The 20045-nt window shown below is 37.2% G+C and overlaps 2 protein-coding genes across 3 annotated transcripts; one reads left to right on the plus strand and one right to left on the minus strand.

Annotated features, from left to right (window-relative positions):
- Positions 1 to 8106: 8106 nt before the first annotated feature.
- On the plus strand, positions 8107 to 10736 carry ZNF593OS (ZNF593 opposite strand). 2 transcript variants are annotated; one of them, XM_075195540.1, is made up of 3 exons: positions 8107 to 8206; positions 8634 to 8755; positions 9067 to 10736. In XM_075195540.1, the coding sequence occupies exons 2-3, from the start codon at positions 8705 to 8707 to the stop codon at positions 9211 to 9213; spliced, it is 198 nt and encodes a 65-aa protein (XP_075051641.1). In that variant the 5' UTR covers positions 8107 to 8206; positions 8634 to 8704; the 3' UTR covers positions 9214 to 10736. The 2 variants fall into 2 exon arrangements, with proteins under 2 accessions (XP_075051641.1, XP_075051640.1); XM_075195539.1 differs by having other exon boundaries at positions 8133 to 8482.
- ZNF593 (zinc finger protein 593) lies at positions 10299 to 19920 on the minus strand. Its single transcript, XM_075195537.1, has 4 exons — positions 19762 to 19920; positions 17854 to 18055; positions 11241 to 11303; positions 10299 to 11059 (listed from the first exon to the last, which is right to left on the minus strand). The coding sequence occupies exons 2-4, from the start codon at positions 18051 to 18053 to the stop codon at positions 10939 to 10941; spliced, it is 384 nt and encodes a 127-aa protein (XP_075051638.1). The 5' UTR covers positions 18054 to 18055; positions 19762 to 19920; the 3' UTR covers positions 10299 to 10938.
- Positions 19921 to 20045: the final 125 nt, after the last annotated feature.

Raw genomic sequence — 20045 nt, forward strand, 5'->3', positions numbered from 1 at the left:
GGCAAACAAAATTATTAATTTGAACACACATTGCTTGTTTACTTACCTCACTAGTCTTTGTTTATTATACTAATGGTAATATTAAGGTAATGGTATGTGGTACAGTGTGTTTGTAGCACATGAGCACTAAAACTTACATCATGCAGATTACTATTAATGTATTATTTTTTGTCTTTGTCTTAATTGATTTTAAAATTACAATTGTACATCTAAACAAGACATAACAAAATTTTACTTTTAAGACAAGTCTATTGCTATCGATCATACATGTCTGTGGATTAATTCACTACAACTTTTTATTATAACAAGTCAATCCACTAACATGTATGCTCAAGGCCTGAGAATATCTTGAGGGGGATTCCTGAGCATAACTCAAGTTCTACCTGTTTCAAAACAAGTGTTTACAATGGCTAGTAGCTATACCACTGGCTACATCACTGCTCATTGCTCTCTAAACTATGTGCCCAAGAGTCTCTACTCACAAAACATGAGATCCTAACAACCCAGAAGAATTGCACTAGAAAGCAAAGTCTAACTTCTGTGGAAATACTAATAACTGTGGCTATTTTTCTAGTACTCAATTTTAACTATTTATGGCAGACAGAAGAAGTATAAACATACCATATAAAGTTCTTTGGTACACTGGCACATTTCTCTAAATTTCTTATTAAAACAGAGCACAGGCAAAGGGGATAGGCTTATACTCGAGTTAGTTCATTGATACCTAATACAACATGAGTTGCCAGTGTATACAAGTGTGGGAGAAAATGGAACATTCAGCTAAAACTTTTCTAAATGATCTCTACCTCTTTCATATTTAAACTGAAATTCTATCCACTCAAATTTCACTCCATTGTGTTCAGAATGTAATTTGCATGGAAGGAAACCACAAGGTAAAACTAGCTATACTTGTGCATCATTATTCCCTAAGAGAACACAAAAGGTCATTTTACAAGAGAAGCACTGGAAGACAGAATGGACCAAAATGGAACATATTTGAACAGTTGTGTAAGGATGAAGATGTAAAGATCCTCCAGTGCTATTATGTAGCAATCACTACAAAATGATGGCATACCTTTCTTCAGGCTGCTGTGCTGCACTCTTGGAAGAAAGGGACCCTAAGTACCTCTTTTAGAATAACCCTTAGAACTTGGTGTAAAGTCTTTCTTTAGAGTAAGACTTCATATATTTAATATAACAGAATTCAAATATTTGGTCCCAGGAACTGACTTAATGTTTGTGCAATCTTCCAATTTATGCAAGTCATAGTTGTTCATAGTGTTCATTGGAATAGTGTGTAACTGAAAACAATGCTAAATACCTTAACATATGTATCATCATCATCACCATTTATTTATATAGCGCCACTAATTCCGCAGCGCTGTACAGAGAATTCACTCACATCAGTCCCTGCCTCATTGGAGCTTACAGTCTAAATTCCCTAACACACACGGGTTAATTTTTTGTTAGCAGCCAATTAACCTACCAGTATGTTTTTGTAGTGTGGGAGGAAACAGGAGCACCCGGAGGAAATCCACGCAAACACGGGGGGAACATACAAACTCCTCACATATAAGCCCATGATAGGGGATTGAACTCATGACCACAGTGCTGTAAGGCAGAAGTGCTAACCACTTAGCCACCGTGCTGCTGTTTCTTTCAAATGTAAAGAGACACCCAGATTTCTAATAATACTAAGTTCATGTTCTATCACAACAAAACAACATATTTAACATATGAGAGAGCACCCCATCTGTATATGGCAATGGAAATAACTTATGATTAACAGATGCTAGTCCCCTCTATGTGTGACCAAACTCTATTATTTTGTTGTGGTATATATATTTTGCTGAGGTCTATCTCAGGCTATGTGGTCAGCACCAGAATATATAATTTGAAATTATGAATGCATTTTCAGACTTTGGAGTAGATTAGGGAAGGTGTAATATAGTTAAGGAATTGATGACCTTCTACTTTCCATATTTATAAACCTTGGTATTGACCAATATTACGTCCAATTCTATCTGGTACGAATATCGGTATAATCACAGAGAATGGCGAATTTCAATTTAAGAGCTGATCTAAATAAATATTGTGAAAGACGAAATCAGGATTTCGATTCCATATTCCCCGGGGAATGTTTTATTGAAGTTTTCTAGGGAATTGATCCAGATAATATTAAAATATGATAGACTTATGTTGGATCAGTATTCCAGAGATTGAACATCTGAGTACTAAATTAAAAGAATTTGAAACCAATGAATCCTTCCTAGATATGAGAAAAAAATTAGAATAATTTGAGAAAGCAATTATAGAAAGAAAGAAATCTAAATTTATACATGACAAGAGAGACTATACAGGGGGCACCATTTTTAAATGGAACAGTAACAAAGCTACTCAGAGAAGGGAGGGTATAGATCTGTCCATAAGCTGACTCCTCAGAATTTGAGACATCTGACCATGAATAAGACAATGATGCTTTTTTAGGCAATACTGTGCGACAACAGAAGGGGGAGGGAGGTCCAGACCAAAACCAACTAGGAGGGGTAGGAAGAAGATTGCGGATCAGAATCAATGGTGGAAGAAGAATACTCGCAATCTGGAGAATCAACAGGAGAGGAGGAAATGATTAATCATGTATCTTTACAGATTATTAACCTGTCTGATAAACCACTCTCGGACCAACATATTAGCCTACTATCCCATGGATTATCTCTCTCCCCCACTATCAACTTTGACAGATTTAAATGGGAAAAAGACTTGTATCTCTTTACAAGGAAGCTCAAACTAGCCATGATTTTCAAAGATGCTAGTTTGAGGACTTTGAGGAAGGAGGATGGGGGAGGGCAGAGATCCACCCCGGAGCACTCCAGCAGTTTAAGTACCTATGAGGATCTGGAAGCTCTTAACAATCTAGAACAGCTTATTTCAGAACAATCAGATCAGGAAGGATCCCGACTCCCCTATAGATATTGTGAATCGCCAATCCAGGACCATATGTAAAACAAAATCAATTTTTTTTCCAACCGAAAATGTAAGTCCTCAAATTGAGGTATTTGAGAAAATGGTGTTCAAGGAATTGAACATTCTATGGATAAAACATAGAAAAATATGTAAAGATAATCTCACAAAGATGGAGAGGCAAGCATTGAAAGAAATAGAAAATTGGGAGGACGTAATTATTAAGCCCTCTGACAAAGGAGGGAACATTGTAATTTGGCCAGTTGATATGTACAGAAAGGAGATGAACAGGCAGTTGAATGATATTAGGTGCTACAAACTGCTTTTCTCCAATCCTCTTGCTGATTTCAAGGTGAACTATGATAAGATCATTGAGGAAGCGTGTAAAGATGGCAATATAAACAAAGCTGTATGGGCTTTCTTACAAGTAGATAATCCAAAAATCCCAACAATATATTTACTACCGAAAATTCATAAAAATAGGAATGTACCACCTGGTAGACCAATTTTATCTGGTATAGGAAGACTGACAGAACAAGCCAGCATCTTCGTCAATACTCACCTTAGAAAATTTGTTACAACTTTGCCCTCATACATTAAAGATACTTCAGATGTTCTGAAATTTGTAGATGGTCTTATCTTGGAAAGTGATGTATGGATGATCACAGTAGACGTTGAATTACTATACACAAGTATAGGCCATCAAGCTTGTATTGAAGATGTTAAGTTCTTTCTACAAACTGAATGTAATTATGAGTTTAGCATCATTCTGATAAAATTGTTAGAATTTATCCTAAACAAACATTTTTTTTTGTCTTCGCAGAACGATTTTATTTGCAGATTTGGGGCACAGCTATGGGGGCAGCTTGTGCCCCAACATTTTCTAACCTCTACCTTCAAAAGTGGGAGAGGGACACTGGATTTAATGATGATTTACGTATGTACACTTACCAGTTGTTAACCTGGGTCAGGTACATAGATGATATTCTCCTATTTTGGAAAGGTAGTAAGGAAATTTTTCATCAATTTATTGAAGTTTTGAATGAGATACTGAATGACCTGAAATTGACGTTTAATACGAGTCAAAATTGGATAGATTTCCTAGATATTACCATCTGGAAGAATATGGACAGTTACCTTGAAACAGTCACTGCAACAAAAAGTGTCCTTCATAAAAGAAGCTTTCAATATCCCCCAGTTGACCGTTATATTCCTAAGGGGGATTTCCCTAGGATCAAACGAAACTGCTTGAATTTTCAAGATTTTGAAATTCGGGCGAGTGAATTAACACAGACTGATAGAAAGAGGGTACAGTGATAAGAAGTCGTAAGACAAAATCAAAGGGTCAAATTGTTATGGGTGCTGTAAAGCCTGTGACTATATGGAGAAAATGTTAGAAATTACAAATATGGAGCAAAGCATCACATCAGTGGATATATAAATTGTAACACCAGTGGGGTCATATATGTTTTGAGATGCCCGTGTAATAACATCTATGTGGGCAAGACTAAGAGAAAATTGAAACTGAGAATCCACAAACACATTGGATCAATTAGGAATGTCCAACATGATAGAGAATGTTTAAAACAGTTACCACCAGTAGCTAAACATTTCCTCTTAAAACATGATAGCAACTCCAGAGGATTGAGATGCTATGGGATAGAAAATTAAATTGGGTATTAGAGGAGGTAATATTGATAAACATCTTCTACAACGAGAGAGTAAATGGATTTTCCTATTCAATTCCTTCTCTCAAGGACTAAATGAGAATAGTTATAGTAAGGAACATGAAGAGACATCCACTTATGTATTCAATGTCTATATGACATACTAGTACCACACTCTAATACACAGTAGATGCTTACATTTTCTCCATAGTAAGAGAGGAATGTTGAAAATATATTACACCCTGGAACCTATGTTATTTGAAGGAACATTTACATCTAACTTGATATAATTCCCCCTTCACTGGAATGACCTCCCTCGCTCCGTCCGTCTCTCTCCCACTCTAAGCTCCTTCAAACGGGCACTAAAAACCCACCTGTTCCTCAAAGCCTACCATCCTTCCACCTAACCCGCTCTTCCCTCCCTCCTCCTGTCCCCTCTTCTCTCCTTTACATCAACTGGCCTCTTTTGTACCTGAGTTTCGTTCACCCTCCCTTAGGATGTAAGCTCATTTGAGCAGGGCCCTCTTCCCTCCTGTGTCCTTACCTACTCTTCTGCTCCGTCTTTTCTGCATTAGCCTGCTTGGAGCTTCTGAACTGTTGGTATTTTTGTTTACTGCTCAGTAATGTTTTACCCTTTACTGTCTATTGTCTGTGCATTGTACGGCGCTGCGGAACTCTTGTGGCACCTAACAAATAAATGATAATAATAATAATATAATATATATATCCTTGTGTTAAAATTTAAATAAGCACATAATTCACAACAAGAATTCCATGTAATATATAATAACACATGGCAGTAAATATGAAGATTTATTTTAGTAGTGAATAATAAGGGACCACTAATGCTAGATCACCTCATAACTATTTGACATCACGAATCCAGTGTATGGGTGGTTCTGTCCCCTGAAATGCTGGCGAAGTTTGCAACATTAAGGATTCCGTTTTTATCCAATTACTTACCTGAGTATAATCTCTCTCCTCTCATTACTATCTCCTGTATATCTTACTGTAATAAGACATTTAATATATCCCTCACTAATGTAAAACAGAAATCGGACGCCTATGATTTTCAATCTGTTACAATAATCATGCATGTTAGTTTACAGAGATAGACTTAGCTCCTGCTTTCATTACCATTCGCCATTTGAAATGTCAATCAAGTAACCAATGATACGATTGGGAGTTTTACATATAAAAACTACTAAGGACCCGGGTTTGGGTTACTCCCTTGACAAAGCGATAGGTGAAACGTACGTTTTAAAATGACGTCACAGAGTCAGACATCGGCGTTTGGCATCGGCAATTTATGCCTAGGGAAACATGTCCTAGATAATGTTTATTGCGCTTAGCACGATTTACACACACTGATTATTAACCGATTAGGGGATACGCTTCATTCAAATGAATAATGTGTGTGTGTGGGAATGTGGGACTATGAGCGTGTCAGCATAATAGTTATGCGTAGAGGCAGCGCCACTCAATTTATGAGAGAGATTCGGCACATTTGACCTCTTTTAACTCGTACTTAAGGGGCACTAAAGTACATTTAGATGTATGTAATGAATAAGAGTGCAGCGATATGGGTGGCTAATATTTGAACCTATTGTTTAGCACTAAATTTTTATATGCAGACATATTGTCTGTATGTAGAGAGTAACATCTGTACATATTATAATTGCTTCCTGGAAAGTTGAGTTTATTTACATACATGTGACCACTCCCACAATTACCCAATTTGAGACTTTGTTTGAATGCTTTAAGTGAGCAAATCTAGTACTTTGAATTATTATTAAGACATCCAGTACTGATTAACCATTTGTTGGAATATTGTGTGTACTGTGTTAGAACACACAATGGATGACTGTAATACAAGATAATTATTTTTGCAAGGATTCTGCTCTAATATTAGTTGACAACACCACTGAAGGGTTTCTCTATTATCTTTTAATATACATTAGGTTCACATACATACACACTACTACTTTTAACCAGTATTTACCTTTGTGTCTGGAAATTAAATATTTTTAATTAAGTTTTTAACATAAATGACTTCTCTGGGGACAGGAGTGCCTCTCCTATTTCTTTCTTCTTGCCTGTTTCTCCAAGTTCAATTTCTGCCAGCATAGACATGCAACAACTTTTCAGATTTGTTCCATTCCTCCAACTATTAACAATCCATCTAAACTCCATGTTATATTTATCCTCTTTAAAATCTCAAAATTACTAAATTGCGACACAGTATCTATACCTATCATTTGACTGGAAGATACCCTTTATAGCTATACCTACTTCACTGGTTTAAGCAAGGCACTTTCTTCACTTATTTTGTCACAATTATATGTATTGTAGTGTGTAAAATGTATTAATCTCCCTGAGTAAATGAGGGAGCTTTTCCCCTTTCCCGATATGTTTGTAAATGTTTTGTTATCATGAACCTCATGTCATCTTATGTTATCTATTCATGGTGTTCTCATCCCTTGGCTCAATCTGGCAACATAGGAGAACTCTTCTGGCATTTATTCCACTGCATGTAATTGGAAGCAACCAGTTCTCCCTACTTAAACTAAGGCTTGTCTGTTTTTGTTTGAAAGGAAAAAATAATTTGTGATATTTACTAGCAAGGGGATGATGTAGGAGATTAGTGATGCAGTGGATGATTAATGATTAGAAGCAAAGGATACTTTCAGACTGCATCCTACAATTGAAGAGGATTTAGTTATTGACACAAAACACATTATATGTGTAACAATCAATCTTTTTATTTTTATGACTAATTTACATTGTTGGTTTTGGGCATGTTTTTTGCTTTCTAGGCCAGGTTTTGCCACTAAAAATCTGTAACTTGGAACACAGTGTGTGTATTCCTGATGTATTTAGATGAAAATTAATCAGAAGTAGGTCATAGTATTCGGCTTTCAAACCGAAGCAAATGGAGGTTTGTTTGGAATTAGCCAACTTCAGAACAAATGAGTGCTGCCGTTTTCTTTTTCATAAATATGGTGAATGCAGGAAATTTAGAGCCAATGCCAGAATTGAGACAAGACAATGATGGAAACTGATTTTCATGCACATACTAGCAGCTATGGTACTGTACTAAAGATACAGCTCATATGAAACATTTTTTACGTTCAATGACCTTATTGGTTATCAAAATGGACTAGCACATATGTTTCTATACTGTGACAAATATATATACTAGATAACAGCATGCCAAAAGAATATTTAACTCCTTTATACATATGGATGTTCTTAAAGATAAGAATGTCCTGTGCCGCACCACAAACTTAGAATTGTCATCTTTAAAAAAAATGTTTACAACTAAGTCTAGAAATGCTGCCATTAAAAATACTGTGTCCTTCTTCCTCTTTCGTTCTTCCCTCAGGCTGTTTTAAACATGCACTAGTCTGATCTCTTCTGACAGCTGTTCTTTTTGGGAGGGGCTGCGTTGAGGTGGTTATAACAAGGGGGAGGAGGGGTTAGAAGGGGTAGATAAATGGAGGACCGCAAGCATCTCTCATCCTTTTTAGCCAGAAAGCAAACATTTAGAAGAGACAGCATCGCGCTCCATAAACAAGGTGAAATGAGACACATTCTTAAAACTAGCAAGGCTGGCAATTGCCAATAATTCTAGGGTAAAAATGTAGAATGGGCATAGGTAAGACCGAAGTAACACATATAAGGTGGGGAAAGGGTTAATATAAACGACAAAAACAAGTAGTATGGGGGAAAAATTGTGATCCTAAAGAGATGAATTTATGCAAGTGACCACTTATTACAAGCAATATGTGAATTAACTTGTGCACTACGGAAGACATAACAAGTATTAACAAGTAAAACAGACGCAACTAAAGGTAGGTGACACTTTTTAGGTATAATTTCATTTCTCAGTTCATCAGCAATGCAATGCAAATTAGATTTAAAGATTTTTATTTTTTGCAGTGATTTTATTAATAAATGCATATTCTGTAATCTGTGTTTATAAAACGAAACATTCTTCCACAGCATTGTTTATCAGACAACCCTGTCAGCGGTGGCTGAGCTGTTAACACTTAATATAAGACACTACTCGCAAAATGATAATCCGCCTTGGCCGGCTCACCCCTGGGTACTTCCGTTTGCTGCAGGTACCTATATCTAGCTATAATAAATATATGCACACAATTTCTTATATTACAATGATTTGCAAATGTAGGTTTTCTAAGAAATAGAAAATGTGGTGTTCTTGTGTGGCGATATAAAGCAATGAAGGAGTGATTCAGTTTTAATTTCTGCCAGACAGTGATAAACACATTAAATCGCATGCATGATATTTTCTGACGTATGCAGTACTGCCATGTTTTTGATATATTTTATCGAGAGAGTATATTTCAGAGTCACTTACAACTTATTTTTTTTTTTAATCTACTTACATTTAGCTATATCATGTTTATTTTAGCTGCAGGTTTCTGGAGAACTGGCAACAGAGCCCAAGGACAGACTAGTGAATCACCTTGCATTTCTTCTTGCACTCATGGGCCTTGGACTATCCTACTACAGTGTCCGTCAGATGGTGCATGAGTCTAGCCTTCCCCCTTCACCCTGACACAGATGATGGCAACACTGTGTGAGAGAGACCTGGATGCTATATAACAGGCAGCCTGGCAATACTGTATGTAAATAGGAAATATCAATATATTTACAGCCTTTTGATGGTAGTCAAGGAGAAAAAACAGATGGAAGAAGGCAAGACCCAAAGCGTGGGACAGAATGTATTTTGGAGGACTGAGAATGTACATGCTCAGACAGCATAAACCCAGACATAAGGTATAATAACCAAATCATTTACAGCCCAGTTTACCTGTATTTATAAAGGAACAAAACAGTGAGGTGTGTAGGTCAGCATGGAGTCTTGGTTAAGACATATACAGACTACAGATGCATTTTAGCTTCCAAACAATATCATTACTATCGAGCAACTTAAGCAAACAATCAAATTTTAGGACATTGTTCATAATCTAATTGCTTTACAAAAATAAAAAATCTTGTTTGCCTTTGTAGACCATGTACAATATTGTATAGTTTAAATTGAATCAGACAATCCAATCATAACCAAAATGCTTGAACTAAAGCGTATTTGTTGAAAGATATTTACTCATTATAAAAACTAATGTGTTTGCTGGACTGAATCTAGAGTTAAATTGTATCATATCTTTTGTCACACACAGACATATTTTCACTTTAAAGATTTTTTTTAGGAAAATAATTTTAAAATTGCAAAACTAAAAAGGTACATCTGGCAAACGTTAATCAAAATCAAGAAAGAATATTAAACTAAACTACCTTTCCTAAAACTACTCTAATGCATTAACCACAAAGCCAACTTATTTTTTGCCATAGAATGCTTTGAGAGATCAAATTGCTTATTCAATATTGAAATATGATAAGCTGGTCTAGCAGAAGACATATTGAATACATAATATGCTAGACTATTAGCTTTCCACTTATATTTCTCTCAATTTGTTCTTTTGTGAAATATGGTTTTATTCACATATTTTTCCTTCTGTGATACAAAATATGGAAGAATCAAGACGTACATGTAAAAAGTGTGACCCCAATAAAGCACTCTCACTCATATACTCAGTTTGTGTAGCGATATACCATGCACAAAAACACAACACACACCTCCGGTTGTTTGTTACAGCTTCCTCAGCAGTGCAGAGGTTAAACACTATAGCTTTATTTGTGCATCCGTGCAAGATGAATTAACAGACGTGATTGAAAGTGACAAGCACATAAGTTTATGGATGCCTGAGCAAGCTTCATATTCATTCCCACCCATACAAATAGGTCATCTTGTTATGTAACCATTGATCCACAGCTAACAGTAGCATTTTCAGATTATTTAAATGCAGAACAGATCTGAATATTAAAGAGTCATGTAATCATGTATCAAGGATGCAAAGAAAACATGTTTTGAATGTAGCCCCTTACATTTATAATTTTTCCATTTACACCAATTGCTGAAGAGTTCCATTAGACATGATAAAACACAAAGAAGCTTTAAAAAAAAAAATACAAAAAAAAACCCACCCGATACTGTGAAGAAATGCAGTATGAAACATGCCACATCATGTATGGTATCTGGCTTGGCTAGTGAAAACAGAATTCTAAAAGAAAAACATTGTTTAATTTTATAGGCTGTAACTTTAAAATCTGAAAGTAGTAGCTCAATGGAACGTATTCTTTGACCAGCACCCTGAAGGAAGTATTCATTAAAGAATCCCAGTGTCCCCTAGAATAGAAAAGGGTGTGGTAAAGCAAGTAACAATTATTCCATTTCAACCTCCTGTGTCTGGATCTCAATTTGTTTTGGTGGTCTGTATGAGCCCATCCCTGCTGCTCGCTCTGCCTCTTCCTGACTGTATGGCTCTTCTTTCAGCTGCTTCAATCTGTAATGGATAATAACAATCACAGTAAAGCTCCAATCCTCACAACCAGATATCCCACAATCACACTTAAGCAATCTTCCGAAATCAAAAAGTGTTCATCTGAACATGCTTAAACAAGTTTCTGTATGTTAAATATGCTTGTTGGCCACTGATTTCAGTATATATGGTAAGGCATTTTTACCTGCGCTTGTGAACTTTGGTTTTGAAATGCTCCTTTAAAGTCTTCAGGTCCACAAAGTATCTTCTGGAAGATTAAACACATGCATTAGGGAGCATACACAGCACTTCTAAGAAAATAAAATATATAAATACTATTATTCTTCTCAACCCCAGTGTAAGTATAGCTACATTACAAGAAGTGTGGAACATGTGAAGTTACTAATGGAACAGTAGATATTGCAATTCAACGGAAATATCACACAACGAAACATCAGTATTATGAATAAACTCTTAGCGATTATAATTATATATATATATATATATATATATATATATATATATATATATATATATATATATATATATACACACACACATACATATACATATATACACACACACACACACACACACACATATATTATACACACACACACAGATGAAAAATACGACTTTCATTAATATCTACATGAAGAAATTACGTAATTTCTAATGGACACTGTTAAAATGGCAATACCCGGACACACTGCCTGGATTACATTATACAGGGTCTGGGTATTGCCATCTTAAAAGTGCCGTTTTCCCAGTGTCTATTAGAAATGACATAATTTCATCATCATACTCATTTATTCATATAGCGCCAGCAGATTCTGTAGCGCTTTACAATTGGGAACAAACAGTAACAATACTGGGTAATACATACATATGTAGAGGTAATTTCTTCATGTAGATATTAATGAAAGTCACAATTTCCATCTGTACATAATTAAAGGTGCCGGACATAAAGAATGCCCGATATATGGTAAATCGATATTGTCATGTGGTCGCAGTTATACTTTTCGCTGCTATTTTGTAGTTATAAACTCTGTTGGGATTGTCAGTGCCATTAATTCATACCACACCCCAACAAAATCCATGGCCAGCACTAGGCAATGGCAGGCTGGGCTGGTGACACTTCACTAGGGATGAGCCCCCCTGTCAATGTGTAACATGGTTCCAAGCCTGTGCAGCACAGGGAAAATCCATTGGAGAATTGGGGCTTCAAAATAACAGCCCTGTGCTGAAAACGCCAAGGCTGTTCCCAATATCCAAGCCCGGTGAATGTTGGGGTAATATATAGTTAAATATCAAAAATCAATTTTTTTTATGGCAATACTGGTTCCATTGTGCCTGGCAGTTGCAGAACTACAAGTGCCAGCATACCCATGGCTGCCAGAACATACTGGCACTTGTAGAACTACAAGCGTCTGCATTCCCTGGCATCCAAAGCCCACTGGGACCTGCAATAGCACAGAAAAAAAAAAAAAAAAAATACTGTTAAAAACCCAAACGTTGAAATATATTTTATTAAAACACTCCCCCCAAAAACCTTTTTAATAGATGTATTATTCAATTATTCATCTAAATCCATGAAGGGTATACTCTTTCTTTCAGCTTTATAATCCAAAAGGGAAAAAAAAATAAAAAGCCCTTTAGACGTCGGATACTGTTACTTGTGGATCTATTGCGCGAATGACAGGCCGGGAGGCCTGTGGTTACTTACCAATAAAGAGAGACTTTGCTTCAATTGGTCAAGAATGTGAGAAAGCCGCTCTGATTGGTTAGTAGTGGTTAGTCTCCATGTGGGGTCTAAATGAACTACATTGATACAAAGTACACAATCTAGTAGTTCATCGATACATTTTATGAATGTAGTTCATTGCCGCACTGTATTGACCAATAACGACAGGCCTCCTGTCCGGTCAATTACATATCCCCCTTATGGATTACAAAGCTGGAAGAAAGAAAAGGATCCACTCAATATATTTTTCAGTGTTTGTGAGACATGCTGGCACTTGTAATTTTAATCAATTTATGGCTGCCAGGACTTGCTGGGAACACAAGTGCCTCAAAACAAAATGCGTTTTCGTGGAGACTCAATTCTCCAATGGAATGCACCCCGTGCTGAACAGGCCTGGGATTTTGTGACATTATGATAGGTGGACCCAACACAGGTTTTCCTGTTAGAGGTTCACCAGCCCAGCATATCAGACTAGTGCTGGTTGTGGATTTTGCTGGAGAACCGTACACTGTTCGCCACCTTGCAACTGCCACAACCAGTCCGAGCTATGAGTGCAGGTGCTTAGACGACTGTGGGAAATGAGACTTTTTTTTAGGGGGACCAAATTATTTTTGTGGGCCCAACTCCCCCAAGGATTTCAGCCCCATGATTATCAGTACAGATCTCGGGATCTTTCTGCAGCTGTCTCCACCTCCAAATAAAAAGCAACTTCTGTAGTTGGCCTTTGGGAGACAGCAATTCCCTGCCCCATTCTGCCCTTTTAGAAATAATGAGGCACAAGTCAGGGATACACATATTTCATGAACAGTACAAAAAAAAACAAAAAACACAAACTTATTTTACACTTAAAAACACTGCATAAGCCCCACTATGTATAAAATGTTGTATAACGTAGCAAAATTTGATTTAGTAAACATTTGTTTCTTTTTTTAAGATTTAATATTGGGTGTTCCAAAAACTTGAAATTAAGTGGTAAGCTTTGTTACCAAGACATACAGTCCTGCCATTGGATAATATCTTCCCATTAATTCTGATAAGGAGCTGCAAGCTTAACAAATATATTTGAAAATAAATATAAAGGAGGCATTATTTGTTGATATATTGCCCCCTGCTGTTCCAATATTATTCCTGTACCTATTCTCCAAAGTACTGGTTCTTCATTATCAGAGCATAGTAATGGAAGAAAGGGAAACTGGTCTTAAAACAATAAACCATTTAGTAACACAAAACTCATTCTCAAACTTACATCATAATAAGCATTACAAGGCTTATAGGAGCCGATAACTGTGGTGGGCCAGACAATTAGTTCCAGAGACATCACTCAAAAATTTCACACAGCTTACAGTAGTCCAGGCACATAAATACCAATAATGTTTTTACCAAATATCCTATAGTCATTGTGAAAACATCCTCAAGTAAAATATATCTGCCCTCCTGGGAGCTGTGTGGAAAGCACATGTCAATTTCGGTTTTCACGTGACATTCCCAAAAGGGATGAAATTGTAGTTGGTTTTAAAGGGCAAAATAGCTTTCATTAGTCAATCAAGTGGGTCTGTCAAATACTCAGACACAAACACTATTCAGTTATTTAGTGACAATACAGCTACCTATACTTGCTTCACAGTGAAAAGTGACATTACTGAGACCAAGAGAGAAAGGTTAAAGAGATAAAAGCAACTCTAACATATAATTTTAGTAAAAATTCAAACCATGTCAAATTGCATTGATAAATTATCTCCCTATATACCATGTTACATGCAGAGTCTAGAGTCAGAGGCAATAAAGAAAATGGAACTAGATAATACACAGATTACTTTCACAGACTAGAGTAGAGCATCATCATCATCATTTATTTATATATATAGCACCACTGATTCCGCAGCAATGTACAGAGAACTCATTCACATCAGTCCCTGCCCCATTGGAGCCTATAGTCTGGAGCCTATAGTCTGGAGCTGGAGAAGCAGCCAATTAACCTACTAGTATATTTTTGGAGTGTGGGAGGAAACCGGAGCACCCGGAGGAAACCCACGCAAACACAGGGAGAACATACAAACTCCAAACAGATAAGGCCATGGTCGGGAATTGAACTCATGACCCCAGCGCTGTGAGGCAGAAGTGCTAACCACTTCGCCACCGTGCTGCCGCAGTAGATGCAAGACTTATGCATACGAAAAGCAGAAAATGAAATAAGGGTTACAAGGACGGAGATTCTTTCTACAAAAACATATTTCAATAATGAAAAAATGGGAACAACAGCCTTTGAATCCCCGAGATATATACATATATAATTTGTTAATAAATCTTGCTCTGCTTCTCTATCAGCTATGTCAGTGCAATGGGTGGGTATGTTTACCAGTAGTGACGGAACAATAATTGAAGTTCCTCCTCTACACCCCACAGGAGTCAGTTATTTATGCCCTGCTGTGAAAAGGTTATGAAAGGGGACTTTGTCTAACAGTATAGTGAACCAGTTCATTTTTTTCTGTAATTAAGCAACTCCAATTTGGACCTTATGGTCCTAGAGGTGCAAGATTGTCCGACTGCTGTGTTCTTCCCTTCTCCCTAGCGGAGCTGGAAAGATATGCGAGCCTCATAGGGAGGAGATGGGCATTGGCGTCTTTTAGCTTTTTTTGTGCCCTTCCCTCTCTGGGCTTTAGCCAGTCTCCCATCTTATGGCTCATATTGCAGTCTGAAGACTGTGTGGTTCTCTCTGCACTATTTTGTCCTAGAGGTAAAACTGCAATGAAGTCTTGTCTCTACAGAATAAAGAGAATGTTTGTCTCTTCACTATTACTTCCTATGTACCATGTACTCTATGGGGAGAAGATGTGAAAGATCATGCAGGTATATCTATTTCCATTGCACTGTGGTTAAACTGTGTCCTATAACTGTGGTCTCAGCGGAACCTTTTATCATGTTTAGTGGACCGCCCTAAAAGATCGTTACTTTGGGACAAGATCCACACAATTCTCAACTCTATGAGGAGAATTCAATTGGCCACGCTTTTTTACAGTTATTATGGTAACAGATCTTTGCTCGCACCCCATAGAGGTGCGAGCAGAAATCAGCATTACTTTTGTAAAAAAAATAAAAAAATAATAATGATAATGATAAAAAAAAAAAATATATCTACATGAGGCTGCAACGTCTTGCAGCTGTACTGGAGGTACCTCCTACAGATATTTTATCAATTGAATCCAACCCATGATGGAAGCTTGGACCCCAAAGAACCCATGTCTTTCTCCTTTCCTAGATCCCTCAAAACTTGTCTAGGCAATACACAAAATTGGTCTCATAAGCAGTCAGCAAAACTCAAAGCAGATGTAGTGGCCATAAAAGAAACGCATTTTAAGGCCGCGGCACCCCCGGTATTGAGAGATAGACATTTCCCATTATGCTTCACTACTAATGGCCCTTATTATAGAAATGGTGTGGCCATCTTATTCAGTAAGAGTTGAATTCATCCATAAATCTACTATTGCAGACAAGGCAGGTAGATACCTGATCTTGATAGGTACGTTAGACAATAAACTTGTTACCATAGTTTCGCTGTACGGCCCTAACTCTAGACAGGTTCCTTTTCTGAGGGGGGTCTTTCAGGAAATAGAGAAACATAAAGAAGGAGGACTGATAGTTATGGGAGACTTTAATATAGTAGCAGATCCAAAACTGGATAGATCTCAATCTTCATCCCCCGCTGTGGGTAGGAGTCTATCTGGCCCCTCACTAGCCTTTACCAAGTTGTTGGGGGAATTCGACTTATACGATGTTTGGAGAACTGCAGATCCCAATGGCAGAGACTTTACATATTTCTCTTCTGTGCATAATTCTTACTCGCGTATAGACTTGATTATAACAGATAAATGGTCACTACAGGCTACCAAGCTAGTCGAGATCCTTCCGATAACTTGGTCAGACCATGCTCCAGTGTTGTGGAAAGCTAATTTCACTTTTGCTCCCCCCAGGCAGTGGCGTATGCCATTATACCTTTTGTCCCAACTAGAAGCTAGACTGGATATCAAAAAAGCGATTGGACAATACTGCCAAAACAACGCCCCTTCTGACACAAACATCTTTAATTTTTGGTGTGCGATAAGCAGTCAGCAGCCAAATCAGCTATTGCATTCTACTGGAGGCAGCCAGAACCATCTCCTCTATCAGCAGATAAAAACCACGTCTGGCATGCCACATAAATGGAGAAAATTAATTAGCATCTCCATGATAGGCCAGACCCTTTTCAGCCAAGTATGGACTTCCCGGCTCTTCAGAAAAAGCTGAGATCGCCGCTCCCACAACTAGAACCTCACCCTTGTAATTCAGGCTTTAGTCCTAACTCCTCCTCGGTCTCATAGACCTCAAAATCAACTACTATTTAGGCCATATATAATGCCTATTCTGTGATCCCTCTGCCCAAACACAGTTTCTCTGTTGTTACTGTTTGTTTAAAATGTATATACATATTATAAACAAAAGGTGGCCCTTGTATATTATGTCTTCATTTACTGTACTTCCTGCTTGTGCCCTTTAAAAATAAAAAGTTTTAAAAAACAACAATTAAAATAAAACCTGTTTCTTGCATCGTTAACCATCGCCAGAAAACATATAAAACTTATATGAGACCAGTCCAGCCATTACATGATATATCGTGTACATACTAATAATTTCTTAGTATTTAAAGAGATTTTATGTACATAATTAAAGGATGATGCTCATGTTTATAGAGGGCATTCAGTTGTTTTTTACATGCTAATTTACTGTTTCAAAGTTACCCCCACTCATTTCAGCAACTACTCTATATCTTATTTGGATATCAGCAATTGGTATCCCTATCTTCTGTGCTACCAAAGCGTTGTGTTAAATTGGCTACACACTGGCCAATTATGCCGCTTGACTCATATCAAGATTACTGTCCACACATGTTTATGGCCAGCTTAAAGAGTATACTGCTAATATCACTTGTGAAATTGCTGCACATGACTAGCTTAAACATTCAAGAAAACACAGAGCATACACACAAACAAAAAGCAAAGCATCATAAGCTTATCAAATAATTTTAGCAAAGATTACTCACGCGCAATGTAGACAGTAGTGCTGGGCATTACCAGGAACATTGTAGTCAATTTCCTGTTTCAGTAAACGATGGGCATTCTCTGGACGAAGATCTTCATGAATCTGATCTAAGTCTTTTACTCGCCTTTTGGTTTTCCAAAGCTTTGCAATATTTTTCTTTTTGTCACTTTTGTGATGCCCAATCTGCTTTGAACGAGTCATATCTGAGAATGAAGACAAATAAAATGAAAAAACAAAAATACACAGTTAATAAGACATTAGAGTTAAAAATGTTTTTCGGTTTTTTTTTAAAAAAAAAAAAAAAAAAAGAGAAAGAAAATAACATACAAAAAAAAAATAAAGCGGTTTTACAAAATGGTACAAATACGGCGGCTATCAAAACAGGTAAGAAGTGAGCAAGAGGAGCTCCAATTAATTCCCCCCGTTTTAATTAGGTGGTGTACTTTGGCATACAATAATTTAAAGCACCAGAGTATATCTATAAAAGCATAGCCTCACATTCTTGTAGTATAAAATAAATGCAATGGTTTGAGCTTGCTTTTTCAGAAGCATTTTGTATATTTGTAAACAATCCCCAGCTTCCACTACACCTGTAGGGGGAATTCAATTCTGCCTCAAGTAACGTGGTGCTAAATCTTTTACCGTTAATACAGTAATTTGAACACTGATTTATACTCGCGGCTCCCTGAGCTGCGAGCAAAAACATTATTAAGGGTAATAATGCGCACGTAATATCGGTGATAGTGCGCAAGCCACGTTACTTTCGGCAGTAACATGGCCAATTGAATCCCTCCCCAAAAATTGGAAAGAAACATGCAATATACTATAATCTAAAAAAAAAATTCTATAAAAAGAAACCCACTATTACCAATTATAGCTGTGGTTAAAATCAGGCAACGAGAGAGAAACATGTATAAATATAGAAAGAAACACCCACAAAATAGAAAAAAAGTGTGATTATGATACACTAGCCAGTATCATAATCTGCTATTTAAACATGAACACCAGAACTAAAGCGGATTTAGAGATTTACATGGTAACTGGTCATTTTAGACCAAATCAGCCCCAAGTTGCTCTGTGTGAGGCTGAAAATGACCAACTTTAACAAACATCCGAGAAGGATTATTACAAAATCTGGTCAGCCAATTTTTGTGGACATTAGCTGACTGCAATCACAGAGCATCATGTCATTCAGTTGCGGAGTCTGAGTAACTTGATTTAACGATTTATGTAGCCCAACATCAGTGCCAACTGCCTGTAGCCAGAGACTACAACTGTGCCTGGGATTACCATCTGCTTCAAGCTGTGCCTACAATTACCAGTTGTCTGGAAACAATGTAGCTTTGAACATTGATTGTCAACTGCCTGGAGCAGGTACATTGTCTGTAATTATCAACTGCTGAGCCAGGAAATGGCATCATGTGCCTACGTTTACCAACTGCCTGGACAAAAACCAGCAAAGTGTCTGTAATCACCAACTACACAAAGACAATACTCTGCCTGTGTCCACTGCCGAGTCAGGAACTAGTACAGTGGCTGTATCCATTTGTATGTATTTACACCAACAGGTACAATTGTTATCACGATTCTTACTTATCAAATATTTCCTCAAAGCTCTAAGACAGTAAGCTTATTTGTCTGCATCACGATCCACACTCAATGGACAGAGCTGAGTACTATATAGGTTCTTGATAAATACCGCAGGCACAGTATGAATATCTGACTTCTCAGGTATGCCAGACAAATAAATAAACCAGCCCCATGAGTATATCTAAGGTGAAGAATAGTAATGGAGCTATATACCAGTTTGCTGATAATAAACTACAAGAGACGAGCCTATATTTCACTATCCCGGCTCTGACTCCGATCGTCTTGCACAATAACCGTGGAAAAATAAAGACAGACTCACCTAAGTTTGCTTCTTTCCAATCGCTACCATGCCTGAAAGACAGCACAGTTAACAGTTACAAGAGTACCGGAAATTGTCTCGTGTCTCTGTCTCTCTTTCTATAGTCTGTAGTGTAGGATTTAATCATTTGTCTCCAACAAAATGTCTTCATCAATAGTTGCAGTAGGAAGTAACACAGATTAAGCGGCGTCATGAGGACAAGCTTTGACCATAGAGATGAAAATGTAGTTGTCATATCCGTATAGCGACCCCCACAGGTTTTTGATGATATCTACTCTGTGAGT

The sequence above is a fragment of the Mixophyes fleayi genome, chromosome 2, assembly GCF_038048845.1.
Source record: "Mixophyes fleayi isolate aMixFle1 chromosome 2, aMixFle1.hap1, whole genome shotgun sequence".
Lineage (NCBI taxonomy): Eukaryota > Metazoa > Chordata > Amphibia > Anura > Limnodynastidae > Mixophyes > Mixophyes fleayi.

Coding starts and splice junctions, on each gene's coding strand:
- ZNF593OS (XM_075195540.1), top strand. CDS start 8,705: ATGATAATCCGCCTTGGCCGGCTCACCCCTGGGTACTTCCGTTTGCTG. Junction 8,756..9,066: donor GGTACTTCCGTTTGCTGCAG/GTACCTATATCT, acceptor TGTTTATTTTAG/CTGCAGGTTTCTGGAGAACT.
- ZNF593 (XM_075195537.1), bottom strand. CDS start 18,053: ATGACTCGTTCAAAGCAGATTGGGCATCACAAAAGTGACAAAAAGAAA. Junction 11,304..17,853: donor CACTACTGTCTACATTGCGC/GTGAGTAATCTT, acceptor TTAATCTTCCAG/AAGATACTTTGTGGACCTGA. Junction 11,060..11,240: donor ACCAAAGTTCACAAGCGCAG/GTAAAAATGCCT, acceptor TATCCATTACAG/ATTGAAGCAGCTGAAAGAAG.